Source organism: Anneissia japonica, unplaced genomic scaffold (assembly GCF_011630105.1).
Source record: "Anneissia japonica isolate Jap-2015-1 unplaced genomic scaffold, ASM1163010v1 scaffold287717_len1600092_cov198, whole genome shotgun sequence".
In the NCBI taxonomy this organism is placed as follows: Eukaryota; Metazoa; Echinodermata; class Crinoidea; order Comatulida; family Comatulidae; genus Anneissia; species Anneissia japonica.
In genome coordinates this window covers 1,198,880-1,220,964 of record NW_022755469.1, presented here as the reverse complement: position 1 = coordinate 1,220,964, position 22,085 = coordinate 1,198,880, and the positions used below count along the sequence as shown (strand labels likewise).

General features: G+C 34.1%; 1 protein-coding gene across 1 annotated transcript in view; it reads right to left on the bottom strand.

The window, feature by feature from the left end:
* Positions 1 to 22,085, bottom strand: part of LOC117123457 (neural-cadherin-like) — a 33,645-nt gene that overhangs the window by 8,645 nt on the left and 2,915 nt on the right. Inside the window, exons 2-22 of the mRNA XM_033269373.1 lie at positions 17,342 to 17,530; positions 16,945 to 17,182; positions 15,986 to 16,184; positions 15,281 to 15,392; positions 14,433 to 14,816; positions 13,850 to 14,082; positions 13,144 to 13,420; positions 12,400 to 12,578; positions 11,955 to 12,003; positions 11,393 to 11,726; positions 10,135 to 10,348; positions 9,395 to 9,569; positions 7,851 to 7,994; positions 7,153 to 7,460; positions 6,218 to 6,503; positions 4,193 to 4,432; positions 2,676 to 2,929; positions 2,193 to 2,407; positions 1,402 to 1,538; positions 867 to 1,121; positions 301 to 489 (exon numbers count right to left, since the gene is read on the bottom strand). Of these exons, the coding sequence (XP_033125264.1) occupies positions 301 to 489; positions 867 to 1,121; positions 1,402 to 1,538; positions 2,193 to 2,407; positions 2,676 to 2,929; positions 4,193 to 4,432; positions 6,218 to 6,503; positions 7,153 to 7,460; positions 7,851 to 7,994; positions 9,395 to 9,569; positions 10,135 to 10,348; positions 11,393 to 11,726; positions 11,955 to 12,003; positions 12,400 to 12,578; positions 13,144 to 13,420; positions 13,850 to 14,082; positions 14,433 to 14,816; positions 15,281 to 15,392; positions 15,986 to 16,184; positions 16,945 to 17,182; positions 17,342 to 17,530 (4,611 nt within the window). The remainder of the gene's footprint in view (positions 1 to 300; positions 490 to 866; positions 1,122 to 1,401; positions 1,539 to 2,192; positions 2,408 to 2,675; positions 2,930 to 4,192; positions 4,433 to 6,217; positions 6,504 to 7,152; positions 7,461 to 7,850; positions 7,995 to 9,394; positions 9,570 to 10,134; positions 10,349 to 11,392; positions 11,727 to 11,954; positions 12,004 to 12,399; positions 12,579 to 13,143; positions 13,421 to 13,849; positions 14,083 to 14,432; positions 14,817 to 15,280; positions 15,393 to 15,985; positions 16,185 to 16,944; positions 17,183 to 17,341; positions 17,531 to 22,085) is intronic.

Here is a 22,085-nt window from a genome sequence, read left to right as displayed (position 1 = left end):
ATGCATTAGTATCAGAAGTTGATCTAAGATTAGGTGGAAGAGAGTTCCATAATTTCGGAGCGGCAAAAGAGAAAGACCGTTCGCCAGCACGAACATGCAGCACTCTGGGGACAGATAACCTGAGAGAATTTGACTGTCTTGTGGAACGTGGAGATAATTGTTGTGAGATTGATGAAGAAAGATAGTGTGGAGCGTAGCCATATACAGGCTATATACTGTATGCATTTATGAGTGAGAAGAATAATTTTGAAGTTTAGGCGTTTACATATCGGTACTTGGCTTTAACAATAAAAATATTACCTTCATATGTAAAGAAAGACATTGATTTTTCACCAGCTTGATGCGGATTGTCGTTCTCATCCCCAATTTCAATTGTTACAGTTGAAGTACATGATATACCCCATTTGTCCTCAGTTTTGATCCCCATTTCATAAAATTTCTGTGATTCCCGGTCAATTTCCTTGAGGGTTTTAATTACTGCTAATGTCTCTGTGAAAGTGATAGCAATGATTAAGAAAGCAATTCACTCCATAATAATTATCAATGATTAGAGTTTGTTTTTGGGCCACCATGAAATTTAATTACTTTCGATATATTTCAAATGCAAACAACAATGTTACATTTACATTGTTATTTGCTGGGACTAATATTTTTAATCCATATGTCCTGGGTTCAAATCCTGCAATTTCATATTTTATTTCGACTAAAAAAAAACTCTTGTTTAACTCATACCCAATTTACACATGAAAAAATTTACATAGGATATGTAGGTAAAATTTAGCAACCTTTCCTGCTACGTGAAACAATTAATTATAGTGGAAATATTATTTATAGAGAAAGTAATGTAAAAACTTGGCATATCGTACCACTGATAGTTGTCAACTGAAATGCTTCACTGACGGTATACTGTCCTTTCATGACATAACCGTTAACAATACTGAATGTATACGGTGTTTGATCACCCTCATCTGGATCCATTGCTGTTATAATCTCAACTAACTGAGGTGGCTTTTGGTTCTCCATTGCCTTTGGTCTGTAGTCTTCCACGAGACGTGGACATTCATCATCGACATCGGTCACTGTGACACTTATTGTGCAAGAGCCAGTTGCACGTGGGCTCCCTGGGGGGAGGAAGTAAAATGCCATGTTGGATAAATTCATTCTCCCCCAAAAATCATAAAGGTGACAAAATATCAAAACATATTTTTTTTATGTACTAAATATCAAAACATATTTTTTTTATGTACAGTATTGTATTCTATCTTTTTTATGTTTTATTATGAGCTTCATTTTTTATGTAGTGTACCTGGACTTACCACAATATTGTAATTATATGTAGCCTTAGGTTGTTTGAACCTGAAGCCACGATACATGTTAATTTAATGATATAAGATTCCTTACCATTATCTATTGCCCAGACTCTGAAATTGTGAATAGGACTGTCTTCCCGGTCAAATGGGTTATCTTGAGTTACAATTCTTGTGTCTGAATTAATGGTCAGCCATTTCCCTACATTGGTAGCTGGGTCGATTTCATAACTAATTGAAAATACATAATTTCAAGTTAAAATATCTGAGCATTGGTATATTGTGGATTTAATGTTTTTACATTAATACAGTATTATGTATACTTGTATACAGTACATGTTGAGATACAATAATTGTAAATTAGAATCAAATAAAATGTATTCAGATGAATCTATAAATCATGTACAAGATGTCACAAAAAATATCTTATTCGCTGACTTTTTTTTCAAAATACTTTACAGACCATTAAAAATTACCCAGTGCTTTAGAATAAGATATTAAAAAGATCACCGATAATATCGAACGGCATGCTTGCCTATGGTTCTGATGGTAGAAAAAGTCTTCTCGGATAAGGACTTTAAACCATAAGCCCAGTGTATACAATGCCTTACGTGAATATAAAGAACCCAGTACGTCCTTCGAGGCGAGTAAGCGGATATCCCGGTGTACTGGAACAGACAGCCCCTGTGGTGGATGAAGAGAGATGCTGGTACCGGGTTACTAGGTAACACAGATATGAAGGGACCCTTAGGGGTGAAGAATGTCATTGATCGAGTTCCTAGTCCACATATCAAGTGCCCTGAGAATCTTATATAGGATGGATATGGTGCTATATAAAACTACACACTATTTAGCACTATCACACTTCTTCCTTCTCATTCCTACCTTATACTATTTCCTTCTACATCTGAAGCTGACACTTCGATGAATGGATTTGATATACTATTCTCCTCAACACTTTTGACATATGTTTCTTCTCTGAACACTGGTGCTTCATTTACATTCAGTACGTTGATTGTAGCAGTGGCAGTGTCAGTGAAAACCTGATCACTTGCTTCAATAACCAGATCGTACTTAACTGTTGTCTCAAAATCCAGTTCCTGAACAGACAGGAAGATCATTTTTAGTCACAGATTAAAGTGTTGATTAAATTTTTGAGGGTTTTAGCCAATTTATTATTTCCATGATATTGTGATAAGCTATTTCTGTAATGTATTGTAGATATTTTAACTTATTATGTGTTTACTTATTCACTTACAATTCTAAACTTGATTAAACAATCTACTTTTAGTCTGAAAAGTGTATGCCATTTTAGTATTTGAAATTAAAAAATAATTATACAGAGTAATTACCACATATTAACCTTACTTTCATTAAGTAGATCACAGCATTTTGCCTATTTACTGGGTTCCGAGTAATTCCAAACTCTGACCCTTCATTCCCAGACAAAAATGTAAATTCTAATTCTGTATTAACTCCGATATCTTCATCAGTCGCAAAAATATCCACAACTGTATCGCCAACAGGAAGCGACTCTATAACTGATTGACTGTAAGGTTCTAAGTAAAATTCCGGACCATTGTCATTCACATCTAAGACGATAATTGTTGCGGTAGCAGTAGCTGAAAATAAAATACAAAAACTAATGAATAGATCATCATAAAATCTTGTGAAGTGGTACATTTTGAGAAAATAACTTGTGCAGATTTCCAAAATGTTTGTACTGGTAAACTCATCATATTGATTTAATGAAGAGGTTATTATATTTTATGGTGAAAATAGGTCATAGATACAGGAATTCGAATATTTGAAAATCTTCTTTCTTAAATTAAACTTACCCCTTAATTATTAAGATACATGAAATTTTATTTGTCATATAAAACAAAGACATTTTTGGATGTACAGCTTTTCAAATTTAAAAACGTAAAACATAAAAAAAAAAAAAAATTAAAATTGCAAAGGACATATAGTGAACCATAAACCACAAGACCAAGTAAATAAAGTGATAACATTAAAACGTTAACATTAAAACTTGTAAAACGATTGTAATCAAAAGTTAAGCATTTAAAATTTGGTATAATAAATGCAGTTAAATTTGTGAAAAGGTAAAGAAGTTATTTTCTAATAACTTTATAATGTAAATGCTTGAATAAGCATTGTGACGCTTATAAAATTTTTTGAGCCTTCAGTGCCGCGTTTATTCGAGAGCGGTGCCTATATTCAAGAGTGCCACTTATAAAAATATATTGGTGTGGTGCTTTCCATGTTCGTTCCCATGTTACCTATTTCACATAATATATTACTGTAGTTCGGTAGGCATTGTAAATAAATGTTTATAAAGAAATGCTCGTGTCTTCATTGTGTTATTTATTTATTTTACCACTGTATACATTGTATTTAAAACCATGTTTCTCAAAGTGTTTCATTACACACAGGGTAATATATGCTCTCGATTAAGGGCTGGGGTGCTTATTCGAGAACAGCGCTTATTTGAGAATTTACCATAGTTATCCATGTGAACCAAGTTTGGCACAAATGAGTTTCTGTAACGATATGTGTATGAGGTGGGCAGAATCTAATTCCAAATCTAGGCTGCAACAACTGTGTAGGGGATGTGTAGGATTATTCATGATTTTAAGTATTTTAAGAGTAACATCTTTTTCATAAATTCCAGACAGTGTTGTGATTTTATTATATGTTGAACAACTTTCCTTGACCTATCAATCTTTTTCTTTTCATTTGTTAGATTTAAAAAAATATATATTGAAGCATTTAACACAATCACTGCTTGATAAAAAAGCACCATTACTTATTACTACTATTTTTATTAATACTATTATTATTGTTATCATTATTATTATTATTATTATTCCAAAAAATAATACCTGACTGGGAGATAGATTGATCCTCGGCTTTTACCAGCACATAGTATTTGTCAATTGCCTCACGATTCAGTTCAATTGTCGTAAAGATTTTACCATCATCCAGCCCTATTCTGAACGTAGAAATCCCATCAGTTCCATCGCTAGGCAAATCAGACACTGGTTCAAGGCTATATTTATTGTTTGACTGAGGTGGCGAGTCTGCATCTGTAGCACTCACTGTCATCACATATGCGCCAATAACTACAAGAAAAATGCATATTGTGTATTTATTATAAATAAAACATATTATGTAATTATTTTATTTGAAATTGTTATTGTAAAAGTTCTCTATCAATTTCAGAAACAAAATTTACGTAATGGGTTGCATATGATATATGTTTTCAGTCGTGTAGACGTGTGTGTGTGTGTGTGTGTTAACATTTTCATGTTTAGTGTAGTTTTCTTGTGTTTGATTTATCTCAAAAACGGCTGCACATACTTTATATAAATGAAAACAACAGGGAGTATTAGATATGTCCCAATAAAGAAATGATTAAATTGTGGTGATGGTCCAGACTAGGGTGTGGATGTGAGGAACAATTAAAGGGATTTAAGAGCAAACACTCTACACCAGATATTTCAAAAATGTCTGAATTAAAGTTTTTTTTTTCTTTCTGTGACAAGTCACCTTTATTCCAACATTTAAATCAACAGTTACAAATTAAAAAGAAATATGATACACAACTGTCATTAAACACATTTAACTGGATAATACAGTACCAGTTTGTCTTTTTTTCTCATTTGCTCAGTATTAAAGTTTCGTGAAAGTTTAACCAAGCTACAAGGAAGAAATTTTGAAGTGTTGGTAATGATCCGAAATCGGGTGTGCATGTGAGGGCCATTAGGTCCCAGACTTAAATATCTTTAGAATGGATCAATGGTTCAAAATGACGTTTTCCTGAATAGTTATTCATGTTTTAATGAAGAAGTGTTTATATTTTGGTCACGATCGGAGGTAGGGTGCAGATATGAGGACCATTTAAAGATTTGGTCTACCATATACCGTAGGCAGAACACAAGCTGTGTGATACATATTCAAAAGTAGTGCAAGTACAGTTAATGTGTACAGCAGTTTATATGTACTAACTTCAGTTTTTGGGAACTGATGGGGAATATTTTTAATGGATCTTTATATTTAAACATGTGACGCTAAGTACACCATTGACTATTTGCATAACATTTCCATTTAAACACAAATACATGGCATGTATTTTTTTTGTCAATTATAAAAGTAAAATGTTCCAACGTAACCAGAAATAAGGAACTGGCAGGAATACAACTACACAATAAAAGGCATTTCCGGTTGACGGTTAGCTTTTTTTTTAAGTAGGTGGTTGAAAAGCAAGTAGGTTGTCACATTTTTTCTTTACAATCAGTAGTTAAAAATAAAATGTTTCAATACTATATTGCTTGAATTCTGTGTTCAAAATGTAATATGTGTAGTGAAAAGTAGGCTGACATTGAATTTTGGTGAAATTCAGAATACAAAAATCTGAAAATGGCCAATCATAAAAGAGTCCCCAAAAACATATATACATGTTATATTTTCATTGCGGATTTTTTGGGCTCAGTACGGACTCCAAAAGTATGCATTTTCTTTTAGTTTTAAGGCGTATGCGGATTTTGTAAGTCCGCAATGACGATATAACATGTTTATACTAAAAGTGAAAATAGTGCCTAGAGAGTCCGACTAAGAATCCAGGGACGAATATTCCGCAAGCTTCTCAGCATCTGCAAAAATCGGTCTACGTTTATTTATGTTCATTTTGATACATATGCATGTTTTGAGCGAGCGTAACAGCGCCTTTAATTTTATGTTACCAGGGAGTGCTTGTTTGCTGTTTTATGAGACTAACAATTAAGACCATATTATAGCAATCTGCTCCAGAAGTTAAGTTTTCACTCATTTTTTGACATGCATAGGAGTTGAACATATGACTCTATGAATGGAGTCTGTGCACTTTACTAATAAACCACAACACTCACCAGCATCTTCTGCTATTTCACCTTCATATGATGCCTGGTTAAATTCAGGAGGATTATCATTGATGTCAGTCACTGAGATGAGCACATCAGCGACGCCAGTCAGTCCTGCTCCGTTTTCATCTGTTGCTTCAGCAATGAAATGCCATTCTGTTTTGTATTCATAGTCTAAATATCGAAGAAGTGTTATCATTCCAGATGTTGAATCAATTGCAAAGTAATTACTGTCGTGTCCTTTGAGGGAATACAGGATTGCTCCAGAATCAGCATCAGCATCTGTTGCTGACACCTGTTTGAAAAAAAGTGCATATTATTGATAGTGAATAAATTTTCAATATGACGAAACATAGGTGTGTGGTAAATAAGAACCTAGAGAGAACAAGTAAACTTGGATCAGGAGGCCAAGAATAATGATCATGTAAATAATATCATGCAACATATGAAAGAGGAATTGTCCTGACCAGTGTCCATTAATGCCCTCTTCTGGCATAAATTACAATTTGTAGAAATATCATTTAGTTAAATTTATATAGCACTTTATACAAAAGTCTCAAAGTGCAACAAGCAATACGGTTGGAAGTCTGTATATATACACATATAATTTTCTCAAATGAAATGTCTACTTCCAGCTCTTGATCGAAACAAGGCAAAAACAGGGATTCCAAGTTGGAAAAACCACTTACAGGAGACCTGGTTTAATGAGCATTCTAACCACATATAATTGTATTTTTCTATGCCTTGTGATACCAATTTTCAGCTGACAACTATTAATAAAGTAGTAATAACATGCAAGCATTTACAGACGATGTATTAGTTTCTACTGGCATGCAAGAGTGCACAAGACTGTGCTGATTTACTGGAGATTCCTGTGACTCATGGGAAACTTGGCACTCCAAACAAGTAACAAGTAAGCCTTAATCAAAATTTAAGCAACATACTGTTAAAACATCAAATGGGAAGGCTACACTATCTTCCTCTTCTGTAATTGAGCTTCTATAAACCTCGTCATCAAACTCAGGTGAATTGTCATTTGTATCCAGGATGTTGATGGTAAGTCTTGTAGTGTCCTCATGCAAACCATCGGTAACAATATAATCCAGCTCATAGGTCTGAACTGCTTCAAAGTCTAGGCTAGCTGCGACCTTTATAGTTCCTGTCTCAGAATCTACCTGAAATACAGCACTCTGGTATGGTAACATACCGGGTAATGTACTGCCACCAGCAATCAGGTAGTTCAATACACTATCTGAGAACACAAGGTCACAAATTAGAGGTTACGTAATAGATATAAAAAAAAAACATAGTATTAATAGCAATCAACAACACTGTTTACAGTTGTTTAATGGCAAACTAAGAGTAAACTACGGAACTTTTTTTGAAAGGAATATTTTATTTTGTGCAACAAATACAAATTAAGAATTTAAAGGAAATGAAAATTAATTGCCTTTATAGCTAGAATGTTATAGATGAATAAGGACTATATTTTATGTCTATTAATTATCATATAAGCTATAAAAATAATTATAAACTGATCTTTCAACTTTAGAGAAATTTAAATATTTATTGATTCATTAATACGGTAACAATGCAGTTAAAATAAATGTTTGAATTCCAAAAACAATTCTTCCTACTCTACCTTCATCAATATCAACAGCAGTGATCGTTTCAATGGAGTATCCACTTTTGGCATTCTCAGCAACATTAGCTGAATACGCAACATTCGGAAATGTCGGATTATTATCATTCCTATCAATGATATGGACCGTTACTATAATTTTAGCTGCAAAGTTAAAAAAAAAAAATTGAATTATAAGAACAGTATTATATAATGTTAACACCATCATTACATTGCACTACCACTGTCATGAAAGCAGTTTACAGGAATGCAGATCAGTGATGCAGGGGCATCATCATTTGATATGAAGAGCAGCACCATTGTTATGTTCCTGCACATAATTAGTCATCTTAATCTTGTTTGTTAAGTTTCAGTTTAGTAATAAGGTAAATGTAAACATAAAAGCACAGCTATGGGCTCACAGGCTGAAGTGTCCATCTCTCTCTTTCCTTGGCACTTGTGGCGCTGACAGTGCAATATTCTGGGTTATTTGTTACTCATCCAACACGAGTCGGTGTAGCCAACCATATGCCAGTAACCATTTAAAATCAATGGCGTATCCAGAATTTTGGAAAGAGGGGTGTTAAATACCAGTGTCGGTCCGAGTCCACATGCAGCTCAGCCGCACCCATGGAGAAAAAATTTTAAGAATAGATACCCTAAAATGGCACTCTGAGACTGCAAAAAATGCCTTTTCAAAGCAGTGTTCCCCTACCTTTTACCTTTATACTTTCCTGAATCTTTGCGATAAGGATAAAATAGGTGGCTGACCTCAAAGGCAAATAATATTATTGAAGCTGTGATGAATGTGCATCATTTACTGAATTAACCAAAAATGAAATAATATATGATTTAAATTAACAAATGATTGGATGTTAATGTTAAAGTAAATATATTTGGTAAAATTTCCCTATTAATTTACTATTTTGTTTTTACACTTGAACAAAAAGGGGTAAATTGCTCATAAGCACAGTTAACAACCCCTCCCTCTTCCTGAATATGCCACTGATAATCCTGGGTAGAGAGAAACACAGATACAGTGTTTTTGCTCAAGGACACAGGGGATTGATACAAATCAGGGAAAAAATAAAGGAATAATGAGAATTTCAAGCAAATACATCTTGTTTAATGAAATGAAGATTATACCTTTTAGTTTTAACAAACAAAGAATAGTTACGGTATACACTCGACTGACAGTTGAGAAGACTTGTGGTATAAGATTGAAAAAAAGGTCTAAACACAGAAAAAGAATCACCATTGCTAGTCTAGCAGACTAGCAATTAACAAATTCTATAATTTTACTTTTACACACTGTACAGTAGAACCATGACAGTGACTAGCATATCCAAGCGGATTTGTGAACTGAAATGACGGCCTAATTTCTAAATCAAATCCACCACTTTATTGCATAATGACACGCCACCTGCTATTATACCATTTTAAACACTAAAGCCATTCACTTTAATCATGGTTGTAAAATGAAAATCAAAAATGTCAGTCAATACCATACTTAGTTTGTCAAAACTGAATATGTGACTAAAGAAAAGAAAATGAATAGCTTTTACCTATATTTGGTTCACTTGGTGAAATTGAAGAAGGGGCATTATCTTTCGCTAGGATATAGATTAGATACAATGCATTATTTTCTCGGTCAAATGTCCCGCTTGTTCTTATTTCTCCATTGGCTTGATTAACATCAAATAAAGAATTATATTCCATTGGATCCTGTTCGTAAAGTACCTGTAATATAACATTGTTTTTAATTCTGTCAAAATCCACAGAGCCTGTAATTTCTATTTAAACTTTGCTTAAAATCATTCCACCTAAAAATCAATCAGATCTTGTGTGGGCCAAGGGACTCATCCCTAAACCTGATAATGTCACCTGTTACATTGTGGACTCACCTAACTTCACCTAATTTTTCATCTGATTTAAATAAATAAATTTTTGAAATAGTTGTAATATTTGTAAGGACCCTTCGATTAGAAGGCAAGCATCTTAATCGCTAAGCTATTTTAAATTCATATATAGTTTTATACCTTTAAACATAAAATCACTAATAACAATATTCATGAATTTGAGGGTTGATGCACATCAACCTACTATGCTTTAATCAGAAACTTTCTTTTTAACACAATAACAGAATTGCATACACAGGAAAGTTATTTTGTGGGGAATGATGGATGAAAGCATGACGTTGCAAAATGGTTGAAGAAAATTGGCTGATTAAAAACTAACATGACTGGGCGCACATCTGAAAAGATTAATTCTGGTTGGTGATATTTTGTTGGCTATAGTGGCTTACCTTCTTATAGTCTGGTACTGTATCAGCATCCTCAGCATGCACTGTCACCACTAGTTTATTTTGACCTGTGTAGTCTCCCTCCTCAATGTTTGCTACATACTCACTCAAGTCAAATTCTGGTGTTTGATCATTTCTATCCTCGATGTTGACTACTACAGTCAGGTAGCTTGCTAATTGGGTATTTGAATCAATTGCTTGAATCAGGAGATCATAACTTGAAAAAAAATTAAAGAATTAATTGAAGGTTGGCAGTTGACTTGACTCATCTGACCCTTTTTAAGCTGAAGGGGTTTCTTGCTGATTATTTATTGTATCTATTGACTGTTCAATACTGAATTTTAATGAAGGTACTACTATAAGGCCTACAAAAAAGTTGTTTAATTGTCCTCCAACTTCGCCCTAAATATCCGAAAAAAATAATAAATCAGCATAGGAAGTAACTAAATGTCTAGATGGGAAGCCTGTGTTAAATCACCTGGAAAGAGTTATGCTAATGGGATAAAAATGTACTCTCCAGGACTTAGCTCTTAGCCTGTCAAAACCTTTTATATGTTTTGCCTACATGGGAATAAGAGTTAATCAATCAATGTGTTCTGATGAATGTATGAAGCTAGAACCATTGTTTATGTAAATAATCGTCATAAGTTAGTTATTCAGCCTATGATCACAATTTTGAAGAGCCATACTTATGTGTTACTGACTGTACTACTGTGTTGTTTTCAATGATTTCCAGCCCCCCCACCCCAACCCAAAAAAACCCCAAAATTCCGCCTGCCTGTTACTCTACCTCAAATACATGGTAAAAGTACCATACAAAAAGAAACATTAAAAAAAATATATTTTATTCACCTGCTCCATACTATAAATCATTTCTGTAGGGCCGGCAAACAATTACTTTTTAGGTATAATATTGCACAATGCTCTAACTTCAGCATCTGAGTGACTGGTCAGGCCCTTTTAGCAATTGTGAAGGGAGACAGCTCATTTACATAGTACTAAATTGAGAGGTGTTATAAAGTGAAATTTATGCAAACAGAGCAACATGTTGCTCAGCATAAAATAATTGTTAATATTTCCAGAAACTTTTGCAGTACTAAAGAAAAATATTCTGGCCAATCACGCTGAACATGCAGATGGCAAACCCAAATGCAGACACTGGGTAGGTGATCAGTTATCGCATGCTGTGTAGATAGTACTGCGCAACAAAACATTTTTGCAGCTGTCACAATCTGTGAAAAGAGATTTAACAACACGGTACCTTTGCACTTTTTCATAATCCAAGTTATCACCAAACACGGTCACAGAACCTGTATATTGGTCAATCGTAAATTGTCTGGGATTATTTCTTTCAGGAGTATTACCAGGAATTATGATGTATATTATTGTTGATTGATCGGGTGAAGTCGCTGTAACTGTGAATACCTCTTCACCTATTGGCTTATCCTCAGGTACATCAACAATGAGTTGCTGTACTGTAAAGGTGGGAGCATCCACTTGTCCATCAATAAGAGTGATTTCAACCGTATAAGCCAAATTCACAGTGGATGAATGGGTTTCATTCGGTGTAAAGACCAAGCATAACCCACGAAAGTCTGAAAAAGACTTATTTCCAGTGGGGTACTTCTGGTGGTGAATGGGCAATACCTGTCTCTTATACACATCTCAGTACTGTTTTCAATTGTAATTTTGGTTTTTGTTTTGTAAGCATTGTTTTATGAGAAATGAAAGGAAATGTAAATAATAAAATCAAATGCTTTTTTGCAAAGCTACCGTAAAATAATCTAATAAGGTGAGGAGGGGGTAATTTGCATCAAAGATACCTACTGCCAAGACTGCTGCCCAAGCCCATGCTTTTACGCCATAGACTGACTTAAATACAGTAAAGTAGAAATGTTAAACACTGCATCGGAAGATTCATAGTAAATCCAACTCCGACCTGCGAGTGCTTGACAACACAACCGCCTATCGATTATCAGTCTGACCAGATTGTTGTCACATGTGCCTCATTCTGCATTCTGAGGTTTCCATGGAAACAAGGTACACAATGTATCCTTGGCATTACAGTAAATCAAAACAAGTCTAAAGCTTGGTCTACACTATCAAATTTTCTATGACAAAAAACTGTTTGTTGTATGCCCATATATGGTCATGAGGTCATGTTGTCATGACCCTTTGTAAGCATGTCACATGTTTTTGTCAAAATAAAATTTGATAGTCTGGACAGGGCTTTAATAGGCTGAATTGGTTATGAAGAATATTATTTACCGATGGAGCTGAAGCAAGTGAAGATCTAACTCTAAGAGTACCATCTGCATCCAAATAAAACTCATTGCTAGGGTCCTCCAACGAGTATATCAGACCTTTCTGAATGTCTTCCAGGTCTGGATCAAATGCCTCTATATTTGTTACAACACTGTTCACTGGTAGTGAGCGTGGAATGGTCACTTATGAAAAGAATGAAATTTAAAACATTTATCGATCTACTTTTTTTTGTGCATCATAAATTTGTATTAATATTAATGAAACTGGATGGAAAATTTTGCACCATCAAAACTAATTACATGTACTCCAAAGTACTCTTTTATTTAGGTATTTAGGTTCTTTGATGCTACTTTACTGTATTTATATGGCTTTGACACACTCTGAAATACAAATATTTTCTTAATTATTTCAAATTCTGACTACATTTGTTTATATATATATATTAAGGTTATGTATTAATTGCTGTTTGTCCATCTGTCCAAGATTACACAAAACTAATGAATGGTACATATTGATATAAGGTGACTAAATTTTTAGGTGAAAACATTGGGACAAGGTCAAGGTCACAGAAATTCAAAAGTTTTCTTGGAACTTGCACCTCAAGAATAAAAAAAAAGAATAGAATTGTCTATCCAGCCTTGTGCATATTATCCAGTATTCAGGGAAAGAACCGAGGCATGCACCCTATTGAGTGATTCTTTAGTTCACTTCTGTGATAACATATTTAAAAAAGGGGTCTTGCCTTACCTTGACTTGGGCTCAACTCAGGAAATTCATCATTTGTATCATTGACAATAACTGTTATCTGGCAGAAACCTGTCAGCCCATATTTAGCAGAATCCTCCGCTAGCAACGTCAGCGAAAATGATTCATCTACCTCCCGATCAAATTCCCTTCTTGTTTTTAATAAGCCTTGACCACTACCAAGATCTTCAATTTCAAAATAGCCTCGTTTTAAGTCGTTCTCTTTTAGTTCAAATGTTATCTCCCCATTTACACCTGGATCAGCATCGGTGGCTGTAACCTAGAACAAATTAATAAGCCAAATTCACAGTGGATGAATGGGTTTCATTCGGTGTAAAGACCAAGCATAACCCACGAAAGTCTGAAAAAGACTTATTTCCAGTGGGGTACTTCTGGTGGTGAATGGGCAATACACAGGGAGACAATCCCCTGCTCTTTTCTTTTCCGAAGAGTGTACTGCATTCTTTAATGTGCTGCTGAGCAAACTGATCTCACATGCGGCAGGCCTATTTACGCTTAGCTAAACTGCTAGCAAAGTTGTTCTCACAAAATCGTCCTTATTTTACTGTGCTAAAATGTCCTTGCGTACAAAAAAAGAATAGAGGCTTTTTTTCCTTAGTGCACCAAAATTGCAACACTTGTACACATAAGTAATTCAACATTTATAAAAACATTGTAAAAATTGCATGTATGAATTTTTTTTTCTTACTATGAGGACTGATGACAGTCTTGGCGATCCTTCTGGAATAGACGGGGAGTAAGAATTGCAATCAGGAAACACAGGAACATTATCGTTAATGTCGTTGATAGTTATAGTTACGTTTGTTTTAGCAGAATTGGTTACAGCACCCGAACAGCAAGTACCATTATCACTTGCTACAACAGTAAAACTGTACGAAGCTTTATCCAGATTATCAGACACAGATGAGCGGCTGATAACACCTAAGGAAGACATGATGTAAAGACAAAGTTAGGTTGTGGTAACAAATCAAACAACCTAAAATCTAAACAAAATAACATATGGTTCTTTGTTTGCTTTTTGTAAACAAAAATTTGTTTACCAATGAATGAGGCCTGACTGACAAAGATTTCTCTGTGAGCTCAAAGTATGAGGATGTTGAGTAAAGATGACATGAATGACGTTGATGGTTAAGATGTGAGTGATATAAAGATGATGATAACCATGGCAAGCATTTCAATGTACTATGTTATAATTATGTTATTCAATTTATGTCGGACACTATAGATTAGACTGTACTGGAAAATTGCATAAAAAGTGGCTTTTGATTTACCTGTCTTGCTATCGATAACAAACAGGCATTGACTGCATGATTCAATAGAAAATGTCACCAAATCACCATCTGGGTCGGATGCATAAACGGTATTGATCTTGTAACCTTCCTCGACTGTATCATCAACATCAAACGCATAGCTAGACTCACTAAATATCGGGCTCATGTCATTAATATTCAAGAGATCAATCCGAACTGATGCTGTACTTGAATAACCACCAAGGTCAACAGCAGTGATCACAAAATCGTACACAGGATTAGATTCATAATCCAACTTGCTTGTAGGATAAATATTACCATCCTCATTGATTCTGAATGGTTCCCCAACCGGAATTGACAGTAAAACTGATCCATAAAACTCGCCATCTCCATCACTGACAACAACTTTGTAAAAATTAAAATAAATTTAGGTTTTATTACATTATTTTAATGATGATTTTCATAATCATCAGATAAATCATAATGAAAAATTGGGCTAGGCCTAAGCAGGTCATAGAACCTAGCCCCACCTAGCTTAGGTATTGCCCAGCTAAAGCCTACTCTACACTAGGCTTACTGGCCACCACCTATGGTAGGCCTTGCTCATCCAGACCTAGCCTAGACCTAGGTGCTGGACAAAGCTAGTGTCAAGCCAGGGCAGGCTGGTCAAGCCAAGGCCTAGCTATCCTACACATACCATGGAGGTATAAACCATGCACATACTAAGTGGTAGGCCTGAATACAGTCGTCTTGGGCAATCTACTAATCACAAAGTCTTGGTGCACCCAGACTTTGTGATTAGTAGTTTGCCCAAGACGACTGCATACTATTACATCATTACATCGCAAGTAAGATGTTGTTGGACTTACCTTGGCCAACACTAGTATCAAGACCAACACCTTCCGAAATATCTCGAAAATGGTAAATGAACTGAGTGAACACAGGACCATTGTCATTAACATCCAGTATATTAACGTGTACCTGTTTAGTAGGATCAACCAATCGGAATTAAGTGTCAAACTTTAGAAAAGTTTAGTGTGACGTCATTGTGTATGTCTATAAACATCTATGTTTTGTCTAGTTATGTCTATAAACATTCCTGATTTTTAAATTGTGAAGTACATACATTTCATTAAAATTAGCATTCTGGGAAGCCCCCCCCCCCCTTTAGTTATAGTCTCCTCATTTAGAAACCCAAACAGCCCATCTGCATAATAATTAAATATAATATTTTTATATCGGCCTTCTATCTGAATTCGACACCAGAAATACTACGAGAATAATACGAACGTATGAGCAATCTCATACATTTATAGGGCCTATTATTCTCGTAATATTTCTATATGAACAATTTCAGATACATTGGGTGCGCGTCATCGGTGGGGTTTTTTTTCTTCTATTTAAATGGGTAGATACAAAACACAACAATGCATTGTGTAGGACAGCACGCAGTTAAGTTTCAGAATCTTGGTTCCGACTACTGTACGTTATGGGTTTGGAAATGTCAAGAGAAGTGAGCCTTCCAGCTCCCATGCCCTGTGAACCGATTGCATGTGTTAATAATAACTACCTACCACAGATATACTTTCGCCATGGCTATCAGCTGCCTTTATTCTGAGCACATAGCTGCCGAATGTTTCTCTGTCTAGTTTCGTTTCCAGAGTTATTACCCCTTGCTTATCAATCACGTGATCAATTCCTGTAGGCTGCTCTTCAATTGTATATGATACAGTTTCCAAGCGATCAAACGATTTTGCGTTTACGGTAATTAGGCTAAAAAATTAGCATGCATTGTTACAACTTTTTATAATATTGTGATAATCATAATAATACTCAACTTATAAGTGGTTTTCTACATTGACGCCATAATCTATCCCATATGCACCATTCTGTGTTTGTTAAATTAAAAACGTAGGCCTAAAAGTCTGAAATCGCAACCCTTTACCGATTGACATGATGGCACCTAATTTTGCGTGATTATAATATATATATATATATATATATATATATATATATATATTCTAATGTCTATATAGATCTCTGACTAGTTTGGCCACGTGCGATAATAGTGCTGCATCAAAATGGCGACGTCAGACACCTTAAAAGAATGAACTCAGATTCTACAGAACGCTTGAAATACCACAGTGCATTTGTGATCAAGTGGTTATGATGTTCGCCATGTATGCGGAAGGTCCCAGGTTCGAGTCCTGTGGTGGAGGCTGAGTTTTTTTTTCTTCCTTTGTCAGATTCCTCTTCTGTTACGTTTCAATTTATATTATTCATTGCATTATTCCCCTTGGTGTTTCTGGAGGGTTTTTCCCATGCCTTTAAATGAATTTATTATAATAAATTATATATATATATATATATATATATATATATATATATATATACATATATGTAGGCCTATATATATACATAGGCCTATATATATATATATTTGTATAATTATAATAACAATAATAATAATAATAATAATAATAATAATAAAAACATTAAACATAGCATAATTCATGATTGCTTATGAACGTACTTTACTGGAACACTAGCGTCCTCCGAAATTGTCACAGTATACGATTCTCTGGGGAACTGAGGAGGGCGCTCTCCCACCTTCACTTTAACATCGGCTGAGTTGCCCATGGACATGTCAGATTTTTCATAGACAGTTACAGTTAAAGTGTATTCCTTATTGTCTTCAAAAGAAGCCCCAGAATGTTTGTCAATATATACATAGCCTGTTACTGGATTAACAGCAAACATCTTGCTTTCGTCTGTTAAACAAATAACAAAATAACAAATAATTGATTCTGAATATTATTTGCTCTGCATTTTTATAGGATATAGTATTTATTATGACACATAGGCCTTATTATTATATGTAAATTTTGTATCCGAGAAAGGCATGTTACAAGAGCGAGGTGCGACCTTACCAATGAAGAGCTCATACACGATCTCTGCACTTGGGTCCTCAGGATCTTGCGCCGAAAGTGTGTAAATGTTGACGCCGTTCACTACGTTCAGCTTAGTAACGGCAAGGTACGGCTCATACGCCATAGTCCACTCTGGTGGCTCATTAACATTCAGGATTGTGATTATTATGCTGACTTCATCCGAAGTGCCTGTGAGATAAAATTTATCAAAATATATCTTGTTTTCAGATTTTTTTTCATCATAATAATAATAATAATAATAATAATAATAATAATAATAATAATATTAATAATAATAATAATAATAATAATAATAATAATAATAATAATAATAATTATAATAATAATAATAATAATAATAATAATAATAATAATAATAATAATAATAAAGATTTATAAAGCGCACATCTTCACCAATGGTGCTTAAGGCGCAGTCTCTCCTTTCCAACCACAAGATTCCTATGACAAACACACAGTCCGTGAACCTTTGCAGAGGGTACGGGACTGGGAGAAGTTATTGTTGTTCAGGATTGTGATAGCGATGGATGCAGATGGGGATCTCTTGGAAACTAGGTTAAAAATGTTATACTTAGTAATAATTGTGTGTAAAGAGAATGAGAGGTTGTGTATTCTATTGTAACATAACATTTCTTTAACAGACTAGCAGATTTAGAGCCTTGAGTCAAACAAATTGTAAAAGTTTGTTTTATTTGATTCTGGTTTATAAGGTTGAGTCAAACAAATTGTAAAAGTTTGTTTTATTTGATTCTGGTTTATAAGGTTGTGCTGAATGACATATTCAAAATGGGACGCGAATTTTAACCCATAAGTCACCTAATTTGCATAAACATGCAAATTAGCTTCCGCCATTAATGGAAAATTGATTATTCGCAATTACTCTGCATTTAAACATTAAACCGAGATTGAAGTAATGTGTTCATACTCATTTTTTCAAGGTTAGAGAATATTATTAGCCTATTTCTGAATTAAAAATATGTATATAATGATGTTAAATATGCAAAGCAGCAGCCATTACAAGAAAATTGATTTGCACAGTTATTAATTATGCCTTAAGCATTCATTCATCACAAATAAAGTATTCAAAGCCATGTTTTTCAGGTTTAGGAGTATTGTTATTACATCTGTGAATAAATTATATGCACGAGAGGCCTATTATAGCTATGTTAAACATGCAAATTAGCGTCCGTCATTAAAGGAAAATCGATTATTTTGCAATAACTCTGCATCATACGCATTCAATCAACAAATAAGTTATTCATACTTATATTTTAAGTGTTGCAAAATAATTAGCAAATTTATTAAATAATTGTACAGATACAATTATTTTAAATGCAAGTTACGGTACCTGTTGTCATCACAAATTAAAAAAAATGCACAATATAAATCTGCATCTAATGATATAAAGTGTCTGGACCAAAGTTTTAATGGTTGAAGGAATACAATTAGCAACATTTTGTGGATTAATTGTAAATTAAACTTACATAGGCCTAAATTAAAAAAAAAAAGAGATTGTCATATATTTTCTTGATAAGTGCCTGTAACATATCAATATGTAATCTATAACATGTGGCTACTAAGCCTACTCCATATATTTTCAGTACAGTTTAGTGGCAAAATATATCCTTGCATAATAATCATCAACACCAAACATTCTATACCCAATTTTCAGGTATTAGTTCTATGTTTCCTATCCATACGTGAGTCTTAAATAAACTCTGTATTAATTTTACTTGGCAGCACCTTCGTTAGGTGGTAGTCTTTGAATGTCTACACTCTTGAGGCTCTTCACCACATTGACGCTAAACCTCGCCTCATTTGTCTCCATACTTGTCCCAACCTCTAGTTCTAATTTAAACCAGTCAGCGGGCCCCTCAATAATATTTAGGTTTTTGGAGGAGTAATCGTTGATTACTGTGTTTTTTTTTCAATTGTTTTACGTGCCACTAATTTTCTTGATTAGTTTAGAACTGGCATTTGAGAGGCGCTCTTGATATACTTGACGAAGTTCCGATTACCATTAGTATGCATGCATTACTAGCGTGACCATTAGAGATACGGGGTAGAAAAATAAGATCTTCCTGCAATGAATTTTCTGAAAAAGTGAATCAGCATACCTTCCATAAAGCATTTGATTCTGTGTGGCATGACAAATTACTAACTGGCTTACAGCAAGGTTGGTATAAGAGGTAAAGTCTGGATGACCTTAAATAATTTGTATGAAAATGTTAAAAGTACATATTAACTTTTGATACCGATTTCTTTGAATGACAAGGAGTTAACCAAGCTGTGTTTTTTCACCAATTCTTTTTTTTTTATATATACAACAATGAGCTGGAAAATATGCTCCGTTCACTTCTTTTTTCAATGTCCTCTTTATGTAGGCCTTGTTACATGAAAGGAACATAATGCAATAGCTAGAGGGGAAACTGGCCCCATTGGCAATTCTAAATTGCCTCCATAGACTGCAATCCTAGTTCGACATAACATTGTCTGCGAAGAATAAACAAACCATTTGTGTTTTAACCTTTATTTATACAGTACAGTATATACCCCACATTGCACTCGATAATTATTTCCTGCAAGACCTAAAGAAGGCATTGATGAACCTAACTCTTATAACAATATTATATTCTTTTAAAATATAGGGAAATTCCTGAATTTTTAAAGATATTTTAATAAACGTATCGTAAATTTTCTTTCATTGTCCTGTACTGTAAATTACTAGTGTAGGGTCTATTAATTTTTAATTTATTTTATAGTATTTAATGTATTTGTATTTCAATGTGGAGTGTGCACCTTTACTGTCTCTTTTAGTGCATTTTACCGTATCTAAATGTATTTATAAATATGTTTTTAATGCACCTCAGTTACCGCGAGTGCTCCTGATAACCAAGTGTGTAATCAGAGAGTATTATTAGTACCTAGTCCTAGAATTTTCATTCTTCAAATTTAAAATATCACTCCTGAAAATTTAAAACGTCGGAGATTTCGGGGCAATGATCTGTTCATGTAAGAAAAACGGAAGGTTTTGCCACTGCTGAAAAAGTTTCAAGATGGACAAATCCATTATGAGTTTGCGTACTGATATAACTGAGATATATGAAGCAGACTATGGAGGTATCCACATGTTTTTTTTTATTACATATTATTACAATATCTATCAACAAACTATATGACAATCTTTTCTCAATTTAATGTACAATTAATCCACAAAATGTTGCTAATTCTATTTCTTTACCCATTAAAACCTGGGTCAAAACACTTTATATTATTAGATGCTTGATACAGAGTTATTGTGCAATTCATTTTTTTTAATGACAACAGGAACCGTAATTTGCATTTTAAAATAATTATATGTGTACAATTCATATGTGCTTATCATTCTCCAACCTTGAAAATATGGTTTGGACAATTTATTTGTAATGATTGGATGCTTAGATACAATTTCCTTTAATAGCGGAAGCTAATTTACATATTTAACATAGCTATATAGTCCTCATCTGCATTTAATTCACAGATTACTAACCATACTCCCTAACCCTGAAAACATGGCTTGGGATAATATATATGTCATGAATAAAATAATTATATGCATATAATTATTTCACAAAATATGCTAATGATATTCACCAACCTTGAAAACATAGGTATGGACACTTTACTTGACATGTTTGAATGCTTAGATGCAGAGTTATTGTGAATAATCAATTTCCTTTGATGCCGGAAGCTAATTTGCATATTTAACATGGCTATATACCGCAGGCCTCCTGTACATATAATTAATTGACAGACATGCTAATCATACTTACTAAACTGAAAACAAGGCTTTGGATACTTTATTTGTCATTATTAAAGCTTAAGACACAAAATAACTGCGTAAAATCACTTTTCTTGTAATCGCAGACGTTAATTTGGATATTAGCATAATTATATGCATGTAATAATTCACAAATATGCTAATAATATTCTCTAACCCTGAAAACATAGGTATGAACACTTTACTTGTCATGATCAAATTTGTAGATGCAGTTTATTGTAAATAATCGATTTTTCTTTACCTAATGGCGGAATTAGGTGTGTCCTGGGTGGAAACTCACGTCCCATTTTGGATATGTCATTTACCACAACCCTAGAATCCAGAATCAACAATAAAACAAACTTTTGCAGTTTGTTTGACTGAAGGTATATTTTTCATCTAAATCTGCTCGTCTAGTATGGGGCGCACCACAGACACAAGCTCCTGTAAGCTCTCCCAATCACAACGATGAGAGCCCGCATTGATCAACAAGCCCGTAGCCAGGATTTTGGTAGGGGGGGGTCCTTTTTGATACTGAAAGGGCACTTGCGAGCACCATTGGCTGGGGCCAGGGGTCACCAGGGGTCCAGGGGGTCCAGGGCCAAAACCCCGGTGGGTGTCCAGCATTCTAAGCATTTACATTTGTTATTTAATTGATTTGAGAGGCCATACATTTAAAAAAATGTATATATTAAAGAGGTAATTTTTTGAGTTGGGAAAAGATAAAAAAAATCTACTACTTTAGTACTACAGTATTGGTAATTTAACAACATTAGCATGATACAAACTCCAAAGAATCCAGTATGGTTTATTCTTTATTTTTAAAAAATTTATATAGCACTTTGGAAGTTGTATCATACTATACTCACTTAAGACAATCAATAACAAAAAGAACCGAGACAAATTTGTATGGTTGGTTGTAGCGTA